Source organism: Abramis brama (assembly GCF_963993115.1).
Source record: "Abramis brama genome assembly, chromosome: 21".
Taxonomy (NCBI): Eukaryota; Metazoa; Chordata; class Actinopteri; order Cypriniformes; family Leuciscidae; genus Abramis; species Abramis brama.
This window is the reverse complement of record NC_139983.1, coordinates 9,343,193-9,363,832: the sequence shown is the minus strand read 5'-3', so window position 1 is coordinate 9,363,832 and position 20,640 is coordinate 9,343,193. Positions and strand designations below refer to the sequence as shown.

The window sequence follows — 20,640 nt, the reverse complement described above, 5'->3', positions numbered from 1 at the left end:
CACATGCTTACATTAGCTCGTAGTAAACTTGTTGCTCAATGACTTCATAAACAGGTTTGAGACCCACTGTACATACGGTATTTGTTTTTAATACAGCTTTTGATACAATATTTTTTTGACATCACAACAAAAAACTGTGGTCATTTGCAGTCAGTCCTCCGAATCGGAACAATAGGCTACATCTTGAATCAAAACACCCAAATGATTATTCAGTCAAATAAATGAAAATAAGCAATGTCTTCTGAAAAAAATAACATTTTTTTTTTCTTGATCTTAATTTCTACACAACAATGCACATTTGTTTGTTTAAAGGACAGCTTTAAGCAGCTTTGCCGAGGTGCGGTATTAATGTCAAGCTTTGATAAATGTTTTTAATTTGGGGAACAGGTGCAGGGCATTCTGGGTAGTGACCTCTATGACCTTCTCCAAGGGAATTCCTTTGATTTTGGCGATATATTCGGCACTAATGCTGATGTTCCTTGGTACATTCCTCACCTAGAGTAAAAACACAGATGTAAATAAACGTCAAATCATGTTTATGACAGAAAAACTAAAAGCTGCCGTACCTGCTTCTCAGGTCCCAGAGCAGGAGCGTCCGTCTCTAAACACATGCTCTCCAGAGGAACCTGCTTCACCAGCTTCTGCTTCTTATCAAAGGTGGATATCATGTGATGTGTGACTAAGAAATGCACTGAGGTGTTATTGTAAATTATAGAAACAGATATACACTACAAGTTAAACGTTTGGACAAGATCTTAAGATCTTAAGAACATTTTCATATGAAGACTTTCGCTTAAATGCTTGAAATTAGTTTGTAGACAAATATAAATTATATATATATATATATATATATATATATATATATATATATATAGTACAGGTCAAAAGTTTGGAAACATTACTATTTTTAATGTTTTTGAAAGAAGTTTCTTCTGCTCATCAAGCCTGCATTTATTTGATCAAAAATACAGAAAAAAAATGTAATATTGTGATATATTATTACAATTTAAAAGAATTGTTTTTCAATTTATTATACTTTAAATTATCATTTATTTCTGTGATGTAAAGCTGAATTTTCAGGATCATTACTCCAGTCTATCACATGATCCTTTAGAAATCATTCTAATATGATGATTCATTATCAAAGTTGGAAACAGTTCTGCTGCTTAATATTTTTTCATAACCTGTGATACTTTTTTAGGATACTTTGATGGATAAAAAGTAAAAAAAAAAAAAAAAAGCAAATTTTTTAGAAAATAGAAATCTTTTGTAACAACAATATACACTACTGGTCAGTAATTTGGGGTCAGTATTTTTTTTTTTTTTTAAATAAATCAATACTTTTATTCTGCAAGGATGTGTTAAATTGATAAAAAGTGATAGTTCTTTTTAACCTTTTATTCATCAAATATATTAGGCAGCAGAACTGTTTCCAACACTCATAATAAATCAGAATATTAGAATGATTTCTAAAGGATCATGTGATAGACTGGATGTCACATGTGACACTGAAGACTGGAGTAATGATACTGAAAATTCAGCTTTGCATCACAGGAATAAATTGTTTTTTAAAGTATATTCAAATAGAAAACTATTATTTTAAGTTGTAATAATATTTCACAATATTACTGTTTTTTTCTGTATTTCTGATCAAATAAACGCAGCCTTGATAAGCATTAGAGACTTCTTTCAAAAATATAAAAAAAACGTAATGTTTCCAAACTTTTGACCTACTGTACTGTATATATATTTTGTAAAATCTTTAAAAAATAAATTCATCAAATTTTGATTGAGAATGAAGAAGCCCAAATATTTAAAAATATAAAAAAGAGGTTTTATTTGTTTGACATTTTGGTCACTACATAATTCTTTTAACAGTAAGTTATATTTACCTGATCACTCCTTACAATGGATGGAGGTATTGAGAAAAAATAACCAGCTTTCACACCCTCCATTGCAACCGAAGGTTTTCCGTCAAATGCATGAAGAAGTGCATGTTCTACACCTTATAGAAAACAGACAAGATTGAAATCATGAAAAGCAACAGATTTATGAATAAGCAGGCACTGTTTGTCATGCATGTTTTGGTATGTATGCATACCCAGCTCCTTCAAAAGATGGATGGTTGGTCTTCCAGCAGATCTTGAGTGTACATTCCTAACAGACAAAACTCACTGCTATATGAAAGATCATAAAGTCATTTTTTATGTGCACAAATATACAAAGCCAGAAGCATGACACTTACAGAGGCAGATTTAACTGTTTCGCGATTTCAGCCTGTCGAATGAGTACCTGTCTCTGTCCGTCTTTCCCAGCGTCACTGTTGACTACACGTGGCGTGAAATCCAGGCCGACCTATATGTAATGATACATATTTAAACATGTATAAAAACATCATAACACTAAATAGTTAATTTAGGTACTGGTGGAAGAGGAAGACTTTGTTTTTTGCCTGCATTAACAAAAAGTTTGACCAACAAATGTTGGACGGCTCATTGCATTATGCAGTGGTGAAACAATTTTTTAGACAATTAAAGGTAGGGTATGCAATAATTCAAATATTTTTTAGTTATACTGGTTTAAACTCTCTTCTCATCCAGATAGCAATTAATAATAGAAGTGGTCTAAATATTAAAACATGTACATATATCTTTTGTGGAAGTCTCAGGACCAAAAGATGTTCGTTCAATCATTGCATTCGGTCCGAATGGAATGATAGGATATCCTACCTGTCTGTCAACATGTGTATTTCCATACATCTGCTTCTCGCGCAGACATCACACATCATCAGCGCGTTTCGTAAGGTTATGCAGAGTTAGGCCCCGATCACAGAGAGGCGCCTTTTTTCAAATGGTTTCCTATGGCAGTGAGCGTTCTGCGCACTGTTTATGTGCCTCGCGTTTTGTTGAAAAAAACTCAAGAGTGGAAAAAGGCCCCGACGTCATCGCGTTTTTTTCCACTGTGTCCAATCGAATGAATGGAGAGGCGGGCCTTCCGTTTTAGTGATGAAAGCTACAGTTGCTTGAACGCCCGGAGAGTGCGATGATGGAGGATAAACTTGTGGTGCCCTCGCGGGTTACCAGGAGCTTAACGACTTCACGAAACTTAAATACCACAATGTTAACAAAAAGTAAATAAAGTTAATAAAAGGCTGATTTGACGTGTACTTGACTGACAGGACAGCTGTTTCAGTGGTTGCCTGGCAAAATAAAAACGCAGCGCACTGCTCGTTCTGTGTGATGGGGCAGTTCTCTGCACCTCGCGTTTTCGAACCTGAAAAATGCGTTAGGTGTGATCGGGGCCTTAGACAGACAGTCACAAACAAACAAACAGCAGCCGCCGCCTTTTACAGTTCCACCTGAACCAAAACAACGAGCTTATGCTGCATTCACGCTGTGTCATAACCGTAATTACGACATGGCAACCCGCTGTTCACGTCCTCAGTTTTGCATTTATGTGTTTCTATGTCAACACTATCAACAGCGAAATGAACCTGCAGCAGTCAGGTGGTACAGCTAGCTCTTTAAGTTTTTTACGTTCATTATTATTGTAATGTTATGTGCATTGAGACATGAGGTAATTTAACGCCTTCTCTCGTGACGTTTTTGTTTGCTCTGGCTGTACGCGTTCATGAAGGAGGTGTGGCTTTGGAGACGCTGTGAAGAGAGGGTGGGTTCTTATGCTTTCAGAGCTAGCTTGCTATTGCTAGCCTCTCCGAAATTGCCTACCCTACCTTTAAGGGATTAAAATCTTACAGAACTCTATTCTCTACTTATAACAACTAGTTAGACATACAGTATATGTCTAACCTCACCAATAGCCACAATGTGCTCTTTGTATTTGTCAATCAGCGGTAATGCAGCATCTAAATCCTGTGGGGCAGAAAATAAGGAAACCGTGTCAGCTGTGAGACAGTGAATAAAATAAATGTATCTTTATACGCATAAGTTTCAGACCTCCGGTACGGCTCCTCTGGGTTGTGCTGGATCTTGGACAGGATGAACTCCAAGACATGGCATAATGAATCCAGGGAACCTATAGGAAATTAAAGCCATTTAATATTGAGTTTGCTGAAAATAATACACAAGATAATATGTAAGACATACCTTTGTGAGAGCTGTATAATTTTCTCAAATTCACCAGCATGCTCTGCTACAGCAAGAAGGGCAACAAGCCCAGCCTAAAAAAATTAAAACAAACATTACTGCACTCTTAATATGGATATCAGATTTGACAGAGAATATAGATTGAAAGAGGTACCTTTTTAGACTCTCCAATGACATCATCAATGTCCTAAATAAACACAACACACAATCATTAGGGAACTTCTCAGATAGTTCCATAGTATTATGAACATTGCAACTATTTTTCTTTCTTACACTGTCAAAATCCTCGGCAGAAATATGACAGTGACAGTCGATATATCCTTGCATAGATGTATATTTTCAGATCGTTGAAAACCACAGTCCACACGGATCACTCTATGTAAACTAGAACAGAACAGGATGTGACGAATCCCACGACAGCGAAGGCTTGTCATGAATATTAATTAGGTCCTCCAGCGTTGCTTTAGCCAATCATCGGCGAACGTCGTGTTACCAACTTAATATTCATAAATCGAGCCTTCGCAGTGGTGGCGCTTGTTTCAAGGTTTCTGAATGAGGAAGTTTCTACAGTTGCTGTATTTTAAACTTTTTGTTTTGCACTTGGCAGCTATATCACGTGAGTTTATGTAGACAACCACAGCACATCATGTGATCTGAAACAACTCTCATTTGATCGCTGTGAATAAGAGACAGCGGCAGCACAATGCATCACTGGGGTGTTTTGTCCCTTTTTTTACTCTCGATCGGCAGCTGTCTTTGTCAATACAAGCCAACGTGGGAATCAATTGATTCAAGACCTCTACCGGAATGGTTCGATCAAGCCAAATTCGGCATTTTCATTCACTGGGGAGTGTTTTCAGTTCCCAGCTTTGGCAGTGAATGGTTCTGGTAAGTCTGCGTCTGGTTTTATATTGGACATTAGTTTGACATCAGAGTTAGGGAGTGTCGCAAAAGTGCAAAACATTCAACAGTGCATGACTATATACAAGGTATTTTTTCTGTGAATACATGAATTATGCTTTTCTATGTAACGATTCAACATTTTTTTTTTTTTTTTTACTAATTTAGTCAAAAACAAAGTAGCTATATAATTTATATATGATTTAAAAATGTGTTATTATAACTGTTTAATGTAAGTGTTATGCTTAAACTATTTAATTTCTTATTGTTTTGACCTACAGATGTCAAACCACATGTAATTCAATCACTAGCTCTTGCCACATATCTTACACCGTGTGATTTAAAAAATTATGATTAGACATATTTTTTGAACTATTCAAATCTATTTAACTTCCTGGTCATGTGACCTGATGCTGCCAGACACACTGTATTATAATAACAAATATAACTCACACATCTTGCATGTAGCCTATTTGTTTTTTGGGAAAATGTCTGTTAATTTTATATAAAAAGATTTGAATTATTGAAATCTATTTAAATTGCTAGGGTCATGTGGCCTAAATATATCATACCCGTTTTGTATTATTATTTTGCATATTTTTTTCAGAATGAAAAAAGCTTACTCATTACATATTAACAGATATGTGACAGATCATGTGAAGTACGAAGTCTGACGTAGTCAGGCTACCCAAAACGCTGTTGTCGTTTAAATGAGAGGCCAAAACTCATAAAAAGTTGAACGTTTTTAGTTGAAAACGGTGTTGTGTTGTGCAGCACAATGCTTCACTGGAGTGTCTTTGGTACTAGTTTTTGTTTCAAATCACATGATGTGGTTGTCTACATGAACTCACCTGATCTGTCACATAGCCTACCTGTCAACTGCTAAACAAAACATTTAAAATATAGCAACATCAGCTTCCTCAATGTGTTTTTTTTTTAAAAAAACATTTAACTTCCCTGTCATGTGACCTAATGGTGTCACACAAGGCCTGTTTAAATTGTCAGACTTTTCTCACACAAAAGTAATTTCATTACTATGTTAAGCAAATGCTTATAAAGTATTTTTATTAGTAGTACTATAGCCAATTGTACTATAAACTTGGCACTTTGTAGAATTTAATGGGTCTAGGCCTTGGTGGCTTTTTCTGAATAAATGCATAAAATAAGAATATTATGTTGAAAAAGAGTGGAGTGTTCACATGGACGATAGAATAAGATCAGTACATGACTCTGGTCAGTCTTGAACCATGTGCATTGTGCTCTGCGCCATGCGTTCATTCAAAAAGCCGGTTAGTAAAGGAATGTTAAAGGTGCATAATTTCTAAGAAACACTCAACCACACCCCTCCCTTCATTGTTCCGCCTCCAAAATGCACAAACACACATATCTTTGTTCTGTGAAACATAGCAAAACCCTTAGTTATAAAGTTAAGGGTACCCTTAGTGAAACATGGGTTGCAAGAAAAAACCTAAGGGTCCACTTTAAGGAATAGTTCACTTAAAAATGGAAATTCTGTCATCATTTACTCACTCTCAAGTTTTTCCATACCTGTATGAGATTCTTTCTTCTGCTGAACACAAAGGAAGATATTTTGAAGAATGTCGGTAACCAGACTGATGATGGACCCCATGGAAGTCGGGTCAGAGGTCACTCTTCCGCCGGAACTAGACTCGCGTACGGAAGTTACCGGAAGCCAATGATTATAGTTTATATAGTTAAGTTATAAATATGGATATTTTTTTAACACAAACGCATAGCTTCGCTTCAGAAGGCCTTCATTAAGCTTTATTAAACCCCTTATTAACCCCTGGAGCCGTATGGATTACTTTTATGATGGATGGATGTGCTTTTTGGGCTTCAAAATCTAAGGTACTATTCACTCTCATTATAAAGCTTGGAAGAGCCAGGATATTTTTAAATACCGGTATGACTCTGATTGTGTTTGACTGAAAGAAGAAGTCAATTCACCTATGATGGCTTGAGGGAGAGTGGATAATTTTCATTTTTTGGTATCATGCAACCAGGCCCTGAACTTTTCTCTTTTGTAATGTCTCTCAGCCATCTCTCTTCATACAGTCTTTCTTTAAATCTCCCTCTTGCTCACTCTCTCTCCTCCCCCATCATGAATGACACGCCCCCTACTGCTGATTGGCTCACTCTCTCTCCTCCCCCATCATGAGTGGCACGCCCCCTACGGCTGATTGGCTCACTCTCTCTCCTCCCCCATCATGAGTGACACCCCCCCCACACACTGCTGATTGGCTCACTCTTTCTCCTCCCCCATCATGAGTGACACGCCCCCTACTGCTGATTGGCTCACTCTCTCTCCTCCCCCATCATGAGTGACACGCCCCCTACGGCTGATTGGCTCACTCTCTCTTCTCCCACATCACGAGTGACACGCCCTACTGCTGATTGGCTCACTCTCTCTCCTCCCACATCACAAGTGACACGCCCCCTGCTACTGATTGGCTCACTCTCTCTCCTCCCCCATCATGTGTGACACGCCCCCTACGGCTGATTGGCTCACTCTCTCTCCTCCCCCATCATGAGTGACACCCCCCCCCCCCACTGCTGATTGGCTCACTCCTTCTCCTCCCCCATCATGAGTGACACGCCCCCTACTGCTGATTGGCTCACTCTCTCTCCTCCCACATCACAAGTGACACCCCCTACTGCTGATTGGCTCACTCTTTCTCCTCCCCCATCATGAGTGACACGCCCCCTACTGCTGATTGGCTCACTCTCTCTCCTCCCCCATCATGTGTGACACGCCCCCTACGGCTGATTGGCTCACTCTCTCTCCTCCCCCATCATGAGTGACACCCCCCCCCACTGCTGATTGGCTCACTCCTTCTCCTCCCCCATCATGAGTGACACGCCCCCTACTGCTGATTGGCTCACTCTCTCTTCTCCCACATCACGAGTGACACGCCCTACTGCTGATTGGCTCACTCTCTCTCCTCCCACATCACGAGTGACACCCCCTACTGCTGATTGACTCACTCTCTCTCCTCCCACATCACGAGTGACACCCCCTACTGCTGATTGGCTCACTCTTTCTCCTCCCCCATCATGAGTGACACGCCCCCTACTGCTGATTGGCCCACTCTCTCTTCTCCCACATCACGAGTGACACCCCCTACTGCTGATTGGCTCACTCTTTCTCCTCCCCCATCATGAGTGACACGCCCCCTACTGCTGATTGGCTCACTCTCTCTTCTCCCACATCACGAGTGACACGCCCTACTGCTGATTGGCTCACTCTCTCTCCTCCCACATCACGAGTGACACCCCCTACTGCTGATTGGCTCACTCTCTCTTCTCCCACATCACGAGTGACACCCCCTACTGCTGATTGGCTCACTCTCCTCCCCCATCATGAGTGACACGCCCCCCACTGCTGATTGGCTCACTCTCTCTCCTCCCCCATCATGAGTGACACACCCCCCACTGCTGATTGGCTCACTCTCTCTCCTCCCACATCATGAGTAACACGCCCCCTGCTGCTGATTGGCTCACTCTCTCTCTTCCCCCATCGTGAGTGACACACCCTCTAATGCTGATTGGCTACAAGTGTGTTGTGCTGCTCGGTCCAATCCGCTCTCAACAGAGTTCATCAGAAATCACTTACTGCACCTTTAATTCACAAAGAAACTTAGAATATTTGCTTATGTCATATTTTTGTTTGTGTGCAGAAAACATACGTTTAAAGACCCAACATCAGGTGCAAGTTTACTCATTATGTTCATGCACAAATGTCATGAGTTTTTGCAGTACTTAAAAGCCATGGACGACTTTCAGTGAAGAGAAATTTCCACTATGGTTCCATGGATGTGGACAAAATCTATTTTTGATTATTTGAAATCATATCCAAGTTGGTTTGGGCAGTTAGTTGCCAGTTGGGCATACAGGTTATGCTGGATGAAATGTGACATCATTAGATAACATAAGCATTAAAATATGTAATTGATTTGATTATTTCAAGAACTGGGATTAACACACAAAATAAGATTTCCTTAAAATAAGACATGTATAATAGGATATGTTTGCAGATGTTAGGTGATATGATATTGTTACATTTAAATCAAAATATATAAATGTTTAAAAAATTGTTATGAAATCACCAAAGACACGTTTCCACATGCATGTAACTGCATGTAAGATGTTTGAGAGATGTTTGTTAATATAATAAAGTGGGTGTGCCAACTGCCAACATCAGGTCACATGACCAGGAAGTTAAATGGATTTTAATCATTCCAAAAAATTACATAAAATCAACAGACATGTTCCCAAAAACAGGTGCATGTAAGATGTGTGACAGATGTTTATGAATATAATACAGTGGAGGTGCAATCATCAGGTCACATGACCAGGAAGTTAAATACATTTTAATATTAAAAAAAAACATTAAAAATACAGGATATTTCCTAAATCCAAGTCATGTAAGATATGTGATATGTGAAGATATTACAACTGATGTGATATCATCAGGTCACATGACCGGCAAGTTATATAAATGACACTAACATAATGTGAATGACAATAACATAAAAAGTACCACAAAGTATCATGGCACTACCAATATTGTGATGTTTTGCACATATGCTGTACAACACCATGTTACTGTTTGAAATACCCATGAATACCATGTAATTATCATTGTACATTAATGTTAATCATTCATTACTACAATATGGCATATCAAAGTACCATGTTTCTATAATCTGATACCTTACAATGCTACAGTAGTGAATGTGAATGTGAGTTAATAACATTAAAACAGGTCATACAACCCCAAAAATGCAAAGACAATGAAGCCTATGTTTATAAAATGATCATATTTCGCATGTTTAATTCCATGAAAATATTGCATGATGTGAACACATTTTCCCTCCTCCAGACAGTTTACTTTTGAGTTATATAGCAAAAAAATACTGTAATAAGATTTATATTTTTTATACATTACAATGTGCATAATCTTAATTAAAAAATTATATCTGAAATGCAAATAATCCAAATCGTTCTATAAAGTAAGCTTTATTTTCTTTAATCAAGAAGTTAAATGGCCATGGTCACTTTATGACAGTGTTTTTGAATATTTGAGGTTAACTGTGCTTAATAGTTTTGTTTTCCAACAGGTGGTACTGGCAGGGCCAGAAATACCCATCTTATGTTAACTTTATGCAGAAGAATTATCCACCTGGCTTCACCTACGCAGACTTTGCATCTCAGTTCCACGCTGAACTCTTTGATCCTGTAGAGTGGGTTGACATTTTTGCCTCGTCTGGAGCCAAATATATTGTGCTCACAACCAAACACCATGAAGGTTTGTGAGGAATGACTGCACAGACTGCAATGCATTTAATTTGTGCATATCTGTCAACTCTAATTATTTTAATGCTATATAGTTATTTTATAGTTAACCAATTAACCGTTTTTTACCGTTTTTTATTATGTATAATTACAATAAAAATACTGTAAAAATGCCATAGTAAAAACCTGTTAATTGGTTAACTGTAAAATACCTTCTATAAATGGTTTAACATCACATTCTATGTGCATTTCCTATAAAATACTGTCAAATTTATGGTCTTATTGAAGTAAAAAGTATGGTTTACCATATAGCTTACAGTGAAAAACAGTAAAAGGCCATTTCCAGAAGCCCCTATGTGACACACCATATACAGAATGATAATATTTTCTTTAAATAGTTTTGTTTCTTCTTTTTATTTTTGGTTATCAGTGATGTACTGTACTGTACTGTACATTAGGGTGTTTTCTGTTACATTCTCTGTTATTTAGTTAATGTTTATTGCAGTATTTTAGTTTCAGTTGTGTTACTCTGATGGTCTTTGTGTGTATGACCCTGTGCCCTGTCTATATATGAGTATTGGCCATGTTTTATGGTGGTTATTAGTACATTTCAAGATACAATGCAGATTTTATCTGTTCAAGTAGATTGGGAAATTAAAATTATATAACTTAAAATATACAGGCACCAATATGCCATACCGCAATACTTGAAACATGCGTCCGAAAGCTTAAAACCACTGACTTCGGATGACACGTTCCAATGTAGGAAGGCATCAAGGCACGCCTAAATCCAATGTTAGCTTCACTTCCTGTCTCCTGAGAGACCTTCATCTGAGGGATTTTTGAAGGCAGCATAGATGTATCTTCACTGCCTTTGACTTCCCACAATCCTGTGCGCTTTCCATTCAGTGACAGTTGAGCTAAAAATAAAGATGGCGCCTGAAAGTTGTAAATCCACGTTTTTGACCAACGTTTTTTCACTTATGTAAGTTCTAGTGACATTTATGTCATTCATAGTGCATTCACAAATACAACTTTTGATTTTAATAATGTATTAATAAATGCTGAAATGAACTAACTAAGGTCAATAGGTAACACTTGTTACATTACATTGTACATTAACAAATATTAACAAATGAACCTTATTTTAAAGAGTTATTCATTCATGGGTTTCAATTCCTCAGGCTTTACGATGTGGGACTCAAAGTACTCGTGGAACTGGAACGCCATGGCGGTTGGGCCGAAGCGGGATCTGGTGGATGAGATCGCCACTGCTTTGCGGAAACACAGTGATTTGCGTCTGGGGCTTTACCACTCCTTGTTTGAGTGGTTTAACCCTCTGTACAGAGCCGATGCTAACAACTTCTTCAAAACCAATGTGTTCCCTACTACCAAGACCCTGCCTGAGCTGTACGAGATAGTCAACAAGTTCAAACCTGACTTACTGTGGTCTGATGGTGACGGAGATGCGCCCGACACCTACTGGAACAGCACAGGGTTCCTCGCCTGGCTCTATAACGAGAGGTAAGGACACCTTAACATGAGTGTTATGATTACAAACCAAGAAACCAAGAGGAGGTCCAAAGGCAGCAGATAGGAAAAAATATCAAATTCAATGTCCATTTTCTCCCTTAAGGGTCACACTTTTGATCCTCAACAGTCAACATTCATTTTTAAATGAAATGAATGTACTGTATTTCAATATTGGTTGAATTATTTTCAATGATATTTTGGATATTTCATGGTATAAGACAATATTCACATCTAATTTATACAAATTCAAATAATAAAAATATTAGAAAAAACATTTCATATTATTTAATTACTATTATTGAAATCTTATTTAAATATAATTACTACACCCCTGTCACACCCCTAATATACAGTGAGGAAAATAAGTATTTGAACACCCTGCTATTTTGCAAGTTCTCCCACTTAGAAATCATGGAGGGGTCTGAAATTGTCATCGTAGGTGCATGTCCACTGTGAGAGACATAATCTAAAAAAGTGGAATTATGACCAAAAAGTTCTATTTTGGTCTCATCTGACCACATGACTTTCTCCCATGACTCCTCTGGATCATCCAAATGGTCATTGGCAAACTTAAGACGGGCCTTGACATGTGCTGGTTTAAGCAGGGGAACCTTCCGTGCCATGCATGATTTCAAACCATGACGTCTTAGTGTATTACCAGCAGTAACCTTGGAAACGGTGGTCCCAGCTCTTTTCAGGTCATTGACCAGCTCCTCCCGTGTAGTTCTGGGCTGATTTCTCACCTTTCTTAGGATCATTGAGACCCCACGAGGTGAGATCTTGCATGGAGCCCCAGTCTGAGGGAGATTGACAGTCATGTTTAGCTTCTTCCATTTTCTAATGATTGCTCCAACAGTGGACCTTTTTTCACCAAGCTGCTTGGCAATTTCCCCGTAGCCCTTTCCAGCCTTGTGGAGGTGTACAATTTTGTCTCTAGTGTCTTTGGACAGCTCTTTGGTCTTGGCCAAGTTAGTAGTTGGATTCTTACTGATTGTATGGGGTGGACAGGTGTCTTTATGCAGCTAACGACCTCAAACAGGTGCATCTAATTTAGGATAATAAATGGAGTGGAGGTGGACATTTTAAAGGCAGACTAACAGGTCTTTGAGGGTCAGAATTCTAGCTGATAGACAGGTGTTCAAATACTTATTTGCAGCTGTATCATACAAATAAATAGTTAAAAAATCATATATTGTGATTTCTGGATTTTTTTTTTTTAGATTATGTCTCTCACAGTAGACATGCCCCTACGATGACAATTTCAGACCCCTCCATGATTTCCAAGTGGGAGAACTTGCAAAATAGCAGGGTGTTCAAATACTTATTTTCCTCACTGTATGTGTGTGTGCAGGGATTAAAGTTCTCCGTCGCTACGACGGATTTCCGTTAATTGCAGCAAGTCTATGACGGATTTCCGTCAATATGGTTCCAGTCTTACCTTAATGTCTTAAATTCACTTTTCATAATTTTAAGGCCGTAAATAGGCTTTCATTTCTCAAATAGTGTAATAAATGTCTTAACTTTAGTTTGAATAGTCTTAAATTAAGGAAAGACGAGGTGTATTCACCCTGCTGAGTGGGATGTGATCAAAGCCTGGAGTGGAGCAAAAGCACGTTCCTCTCTCCACTCTAAGCATTCTGTAATCACTTCGCTGATGGTCCACTCCGGGTTTTCAATTACCGCTCACGGAAAGTGCATGTCAGGCTACAGCTGAGCGCTGAGGTAGAACTATATTTCAGTTATCATGGACACACTTATAATGCAGGTAGGGCTGGGCGATATATCGATATAAAAAATATATCGATATAGTTCAAATTTGCGCTGTGATCCTTGCTCCCCTCTCCTCCGCTCCTCCTTTTCCACTCTGCGTGCGTGTTAACTTTAGAGCGTTATGTTATGAGAGGCGAATCATGACTACTTCAGAAAACCCAGCACAATAGGAACTACCAGGCAGTGACATAAGTGTACGCTGAAATAAAGTTTTTCACCTCAGAAAAACGGACGTTCTTGTCCTGTCAGCCGTTATACTGTTCTCGTAGCGCACACTCAATTGCACGCGCAAATGCGGCGGCGCGCGCTGTATCGCCTCACTGATCAAGTGCAAAAGAAACTACGAGCATGCAACGCCGTTACGTTGTAAATTACCCGAAATAAAAGTAATGCAGGGATGATTTTCATTCTATTCACCAGGAGCAGTTTCCATGTTTCATTAATAGTTATTGTTAATATTGTGTATTCACCATCGTAACTGTCGTTTCCATATTAACCCCAAAATGCCACTATTTTTCTTTGTATTATTTTTTATATTTTTAAATGACTGTAGTGGCTCATACCAACATTGTATTAACAAAAACTAGTTTGGGACTGCTATTTAATAGCTTTAGCATAGGCCTAATGTTTATGTATTAGTACTAGTCTTTACTATTAGTCATATTCTTACAATTTATGTGAAGTAAAGGGGAAAAGTACTTTTTTTAACACAAATTTTGTGTAAACATGTGTTATAATTTGCCTATATATAATATTTTCCCCTTTACTTAACGAAAGTTTAAGTAAAGGGGAAGGCTTAGCGAAATGGGGGGAGAATGGCAAGCCTTTTAGTTCGTGGACTAAAAAAATCAAACAGCCAGGTACGTGTCTTTGCACAGTATGTCACAGGAGACTTCAATATGGCAATAATGGTAAAAAAGTGCTAGGTCACCATCAATCAGAAGCTAGTCACAATGCTGCCGTTCGTGCTCTACAGTAGCCTACATGCTCCCTGCCTGGTTTTCATAGATGAAAATAGCTTTTAAAATACCCCTACTGGCAATATTAAAGCGGTTTAAAACGTCTCCCCTTAAAACGCTATTGGTCTCGACTATGTAAAAAGTTAAAGGAATATGACTTGGCCTAAAAAAAAATTTCAGTCAGAAGAATTTTTTTCACTTTAATCCCTGTGTGTGTGTGTGTGTGTGTGTGTGTATTATACACAGGTTAGGTTTTGCATTTGTATTTATACAGACACATTGGCTACTTCATTGTGGCTGTAGATTGTACTTTCAAAATGTACAAATAATTTCAAAATGTACAATTTTTAAAATGACCAAAGACCACCAGAGAGTTGAGATCCCTCTGTAAAATCAATCACTGATCTACTATAAGGCTATAATAAACATCTACTATAAGGCTTTAAAATTTTGTGATTTATATACTCTTTGCCATTCTTTTTTATTTTGTTAGAATACACGGCTACTTTTGAATGGCCGTCAATGGAGAAACGTGAGAAACAGGATAGTGTAATTGCTGCATCTACCAGCAGAGGGGCTCACTAAACTTTGCCCCTTGCACCATACAATAGCATTTTTCTCCTAAATGCTTATTTGTCAATGTTTTGGAGTACACTAGAGTCTAGATGAACTCAAAGCTATCAGACATAGACTAAAGACTTTCATTTTGATTTAATTTCACAATAACATTGTAGTGAACCAAACAAGTTGCATACTAGAACTGTGTATGTAAAGTCATGTAGCTTAACTGATGGCAAATGTGTGTTTTCTCAGCCCTGTGCGTGACACTGTTGTGACCAATGACCGCTGGGGATATGGCAGCATATGTAAACATGGCGGATATTACACCTGCTCGGATCGGTACAACCCAGGACACCTGCTGAAGCACAAGTGGGAGAACTGCATGACCATTGATGTCAAGTCATGGGGCTACAGGAGAGAGGCCAAACTCAGTGATTTCCTCACCACCGAACAGCTGATAGGAGTGAGTTTTACATTTACATTCATTCACGCAGTTGACTAGGGGTGTGCGATTTATATCGTCTACGATAATATCGTAATTGCTGTTATGTTGCTATGTGCGATCTGACATTATCGGGTATGTCCCTCACATTACAAAAAACACGCCTATACTGCTTAAAGGGATAGTTCACCCAAAAATGAAAATTAGCCCATGATTTACTCACCCTCAAGTCATCCTTAGTGTATATGACATTCTTCTTTCAGAGGAATACAATCGGAGTTATATTAAAAAATGTCCTGGCTCTTCGAAGCTTTATAATGGCAGTGAATTGCTGTTTCTGTTTTGAAGTCCATAAAAGTGCATCTGTCCATCATAAAAGTGCTCGATATGGTTCCGGGGGGTTAATAAAGGCCTTCTAAAGAGAAGTGATGCGTTTGTGTAAGAAAAATATTCATATTTAAAACTGTATAAAGTAAAATAGCTAGCTTCCGGCCAAACGAACATACGGATTTCACTTAAGTGTAAACCGCAACTATGCGAAGTACTGCTGATATTTACGCTACTTCTGACGTCACAAGTTATGTAAGTTGCGCATTAGGCGTAAGTAGACTGCGTATGGCTGTTTGGCTGGAAGCTAGAATTTAACTTTGTTAAACATGAATATTTTTCTTACACAAACAAATCGCTTCACTTCAGAAGGCCTTTATTAACCCCCCAGAGCCGTGTGGAGCCTACGATGACTTGAGGGTGAGTAAATCATGGGCTAATTTCAATTTTTGGGTGAACTATCCCTTTAAAGGGGTGGTTGATTATGTTTTCACTTTTCTAACTTTAGTTAGTGTGTAATATTGCTGTTTGAGCATAAACAACATCTGCAAAGTTACAATGCTCAAAGTTCAAAGCAAAGGGAGATATTTGCTTTTGAAGAAATCGTTTTTTAAGGACTACAACAAACAGCTGGTAGGGACTACACGACATTCCTTCTGGGTTAGTGACATCACCAACCCTAAAATTTGCATAAACCCCGCCCCCGGGGACATGCAATAGAAAGTCACTCTGTGTGCATCTCACAACAGTTCCTATACGAGCGATTTATAGATTATACTGACAGAATATGCTAATTGAACATAGTTAACTCCACATCAGCAATATAAATTCATCAACTAACCATTCAGAGACGTCCTGTTGCATTCTAAGTGTTGTCACTTCTTCTTGAGTCTCTCCGTCTTTGTCTGACTCCGGTTTGAACATAAAAAGCAGAACAGTTACTGACATTTTAGTGTGTGTCTGCGTGAGGTAATGGGAGCTGCTAACATACACGAGCTCTTGAAACTCCGCCCTCTGCGTCGGGAGCAGCAGCTCATTTGCATTTCAAGGGCCAGACACAAAACGGTGCGTTTTTGCTTTAACATGCTATATAAAATATCTGTGGGGTATTTTGAGCTAAAACTTCACACACACACACTCTGGGGACATCAGATATTTATTTTACATCTTGTGAAAAGGGCATTATACCACCCCTTTAATATTTTTGTGGAAACTGTGATACAGATATTTCGATGACTAGAAAGTTCAAAAGAACAGCATTTATTTGAAATAGAAATCTTTTGTAACATTATAAATGTATTTACTGTCCCTTTTAATCAATTTAATGCATCCCTTCTTCTTAAAGTAAATCTTACTGGCCCCAAACTTTTGAACGGTAGTGTGTGTGTATATATGTATATGCAGCGAGCATTTAGAAGTCCTCTGTTTGTCTTACAGAGTCTCGTGGAGACCGTGTCCTGTGGGGGGAATATGCTGTTGAACGTTGGTCCCACACATGACGGCCGCATCGTGCCCATATTCGAGGAGCGTCTGCGGCAGATTGGTCAGTGGCTTCAGGTGAACGGAGAAGCCATTTACAACAGCAGCGCATGGAGAGCTCAGAACGACACTGCCACTCCTGGAGTCTGGTCAGTTACATTATGAATTCTCTCTCATGTACAGTAACGTGTTACGCGAAACTGTTTGTTTCTTTGCCTCTGTTTCTCTCTTCTTCTGTTTAATCTCTTTCACCTTTATTTGCTTTTAAATCAATGTATAATTCGGTTTTGTCCTAACAGGTATACAATGAATCCGAAGGAGAAAGCAATCTATGCTATTTTTCTTTCATGGCCCACTGATGGGTACATTGTTCTGAACGACCCTGTTGTGTCAGCGGCCAAGACTCAGGTAATGTACATTGTAGAAATTATATTTAAAAAAAGATTCTTATTGAATAATTGATTGTTTTTAAAGCCTGCCAACCATATTATGACCCTGGATCACAAAACCAGTCACAAATCGCACGAGTATATTTGTGGCAATAGCCAACAATGCATTGTATGGGTCAAAATTATTATTTATTTTTCTTTTATGCCAAAAATCATTAGGATATTAAGTAAAGATCATGTTCCATGAAGATATTTTGTAAATTTCCTACCGTAAATATATAAAACATTTATTTTTGTGAGTGAATGCAGCACAATCGCGAACATAAATCTTTGACAGAACAAAAAAAAAAAATTCTTTTGATGTTTCGATGTTTTTGCACCCTCAGATTCCAGATTTTCAAATAGTTGTATCTCGGCTAAATATTGTCCTAACAAACCATACATCAATGGAAAGCTTATTTATTCAGCTTAGATGTATAAATCTCACTTTCAAAAAATGGACCCATGTGACTGGTTTTGTGGTCCAGGGTCACTAGCAGCTGTTGCCATCTCATCAGATTATCTTCTTTTTTCCATGTACACTAACGTTCAAAAGGGTTTTTTTTTAAATAAATTAATAATTTTACTCAACAAGGATGCATTAAATTGATCAAAAGTGACAGTAAAGACATTTATAATGTTATAAAAGTTTTTATTCCAAATAAATACTGTTCTTTGGAACTTTCTCTTCATCAAAGAATCCTAAAAAAAAAAGGTGTCACGGTTTCCACAAAAATATGAAGCAGCACTGTTTGATAATAACCAGAAATGTTTCTTAAGCAGCAAATCGGCACATTAGAATGATTCCTGAAGGATCATGTGACACTGAAAACTGGAGTAATGATGCTGAAAATTCAGCTTTGCATCACATTACATTTAAAAAAAAAAAAAAAAAAAATTTTTTTTATTTTTTTTAAATAAACAAACACACCCTTCCCTTCATTGCTCCGCCTCCAAAATGCACGAACATACAATGCAAGAGTGAATGTCACAATGCAAGAGTGAACGAAAAATAAAGCGAAGATGACGAATGAACAACAAGGAAGAACAAAAAATTAACATACAATACACAAGTAAATACAAGCAAGAGTTGTTTGTTAGTCGCCAGTAGCACATCAGCTCCAGACAAACAACGACACTCAAAACTGTCCTTAATTATTTAGAACTGTTTGCAGAAGTTTCAGAGCATTCACATCTGAAGCAAAACTGTTCTTATTCTTGTTTCAAACCTTTTCCAAATCAGGTGGTGCTGCTTGGCTATAAGTCCGTCTCATGGGAGTCCATGAGTCCCACAGGTCTGAAGGTTCATCTACCCCAGCTGGCCCCCAGTCAGATGCCCTGCTCCTGGGCTTGGACCCTGCGACTGACTGGTGCCAATTAACCTGAGGATACCGGCACTGTTAGTTTCTGCTTTTAGGACGAATGAAGCCAAAGATGGAATGCACTGTTTTCCCCCAACTTTTACATTTAAATAATAATCATACAAAAATAATCTTTATTAGTTTTTTTTATAATTTTTTAATTGTTACACACTAGTGTATCCTAGTAGGCACTCAAAGTGGTGTGGTGCTGTTGCTTTGCTATGTGATCAGACATTTTTGCATGGAAGACGAGTGAAAAAACCCTGAGCCTAGCAAGCAGAAGATCATGGAGATGTGATGGTGCACTCTATTGGGCCAGTAAGCAACCACCTGACAGAACATCCTAGCAACCGCATAGGAACACACTTATCTCTCTGAACACCTTAGCAACCATATAGTGACGGATCTAAGAATTTTGAATAACCTGTGTGTGTTACTTCAAGAGAGCTACCATATACCTGTGTTGCGTTTTATTTTCTTTGTTTTTTTTATTCATCATGAGTAATTTTTGTAGTTATCACATTTGATTTATCATCTGATCATTTATTTCATTTTATATATCTTGTTACTTCCTTTTGTTGTTTAATCTACTGATTGTGGGGTTTTATAGAATGTGCAATGTTTGTCTTCACAAATAAGAGATGAGAGAAATATGACAATTTCAGATGAAAATCTGGGCATTTAAACACGCACAACTAAGATTATTCAATAGACTAAATATGTATCTTTTGACAGGATCATTGGATCGGATATTTCTGACGTGGAGATCCATCCGATCTAACAATAGCCATCTCTGTTACACACCTGCTTCATCCTATGACATGATGGTGTCATGATAATCAAAAGTCATGATGGTGACTTTTGCATTGGCAAAAATATAGGCTAATCGTTTCTTAAGAAAGAATCTATGAATGAAAATAAAAAAATAAAAATGATGTGAAGCCAGATGTGTTTTGATAACCACATGAGATAAATTATTGGTGTTTTGTGTGTGCATAATTATCTTTTAAAATGAATAAACTGACAAATGAATTGTTTGATTAGCATCACTGTGTCCGTTTAAATTATTTATTTTTTTTAATATTTCTGAATATCCACACAAACAGGTGAGCTAAATATTTTAATAATTATATGTAAAAGCAATATTTTATGCTAGTGTCTTGCAAGGCAATTTGCAGTCTGTGACATGATGATTGTACAGTGCACTGAGATAAAGAAAGAGGATCATTTATTATTTATACTGTTATAGTATTTTGAAATAGCTTGTATTTTTACATATTACATTTTTATTTTCATTTTAGTTTTAGTCATTTTGGTAATGTGGTTCTGTCATTTTTATTAGTTTTTTTTTTTCAATAGTTCTATTTATCTTTTATACTATTTAATCTTTATTTTTATTTCAGTTTTAGTCATTTTAATACTTAAACTTTTTATTTTATTTCAGTTAGTTGCCAAGAA

At 37.7% G+C, this 20,640-nt stretch overlaps 2 protein-coding genes across 4 annotated transcripts; one reads left to right on the top strand and one right to left on the bottom strand.

Annotated features, from left to right (window-relative positions):
- Positions 1-73: 73 nt before the first annotated feature.
- LOC311072564 (putative deoxyribonuclease TATDN3) lies at positions 74-4,534 on the bottom strand. Of its 3 annotated transcripts, none has more exons than XM_084097658.1 (10): positions 4,380-4,534; positions 4,261-4,293; positions 4,107-4,180; positions 3,957-4,035; positions 3,810-3,872; positions 2,246-2,355; positions 2,102-2,157; positions 1,893-2,005; positions 567-641; positions 74-495 (listed from the first exon to the last, which is right to left on the bottom strand). In XM_084097658.1, the coding sequence occupies exons 1-10, from the start codon at positions 4,431-4,433 to the stop codon at positions 352-354; spliced, it is 801 nt and encodes a 266-aa protein (XP_083953784.1). In that variant the 5' UTR covers positions 4,434-4,534; the 3' UTR covers positions 74-351. The 3 variants fall into 3 exon arrangements, with proteins under 3 accessions (XP_083953784.1, XP_083953783.1, XP_083953782.1); XM_084097657.1 differs by having other exon boundaries at positions 567-644; positions 4,380-4,524; XM_084097656.1 differs by having other exon boundaries at positions 567-647; positions 4,380-4,515.
- Positions 4,535-4,597: 63 nt separating this feature from the next.
- Positions 4,598-20,228, top strand: fuca2 (alpha-L-fucosidase 2). Its single transcript, XM_084096184.1, has 7 exons — positions 4,598-4,994; positions 10,148-10,335; positions 11,507-11,846; positions 15,398-15,608; positions 17,352-17,542; positions 17,693-17,801; positions 19,065-20,228. The coding sequence occupies exons 1-7, from the start codon at positions 4,810-4,812 to the stop codon at positions 19,200-19,202; spliced, it is 1,362 nt and encodes a 453-aa protein (XP_083952310.1). The 5' UTR covers positions 4,598-4,809; the 3' UTR covers positions 19,203-20,228.
- The last annotated feature ends 412 nt before the right edge of the window (positions 20,229-20,640 follow it).

Coding starts and splice junctions, on each gene's coding strand:
- fuca2 (XM_084096184.1), top strand. CDS start 4,810: ATGCATCACTGGGGTGTTTTGTCCCTTTTTTTACTCTCGATCGGCAGC. Junction 17,543..17,692: donor ACTGCCACTCCTGGAGTCTG/GTCAGTTACATT, acceptor TTGTCCTAACAG/GTATACAATGAATCCGAAGG. Junction 17,802..19,064: donor TGTCAGCGGCCAAGACTCAG/GTAATGTACATT, acceptor TTTCCAAATCAG/GTGGTGCTGCTTGGCTATAA.
- LOC311072564 (XM_084097656.1), bottom strand. CDS start 4,433: ATGCAAGGATATATCGACTGTCACTGTCATATTTCTGCCGAGGATTTT. Junction 2,006..2,101: donor CCATCTTTTGAAGGAGCTGG/GTATGCATACAT, acceptor GTTTTCTATAAG/GTGTAGAACATGCACTTCTT. Junction 496..566: donor CTCTGGGACCTGAGAAGCAG/GTACGGCAGCTT, acceptor TTTTTACTCTAG/GTGAGGAATGTACCAAGGAA.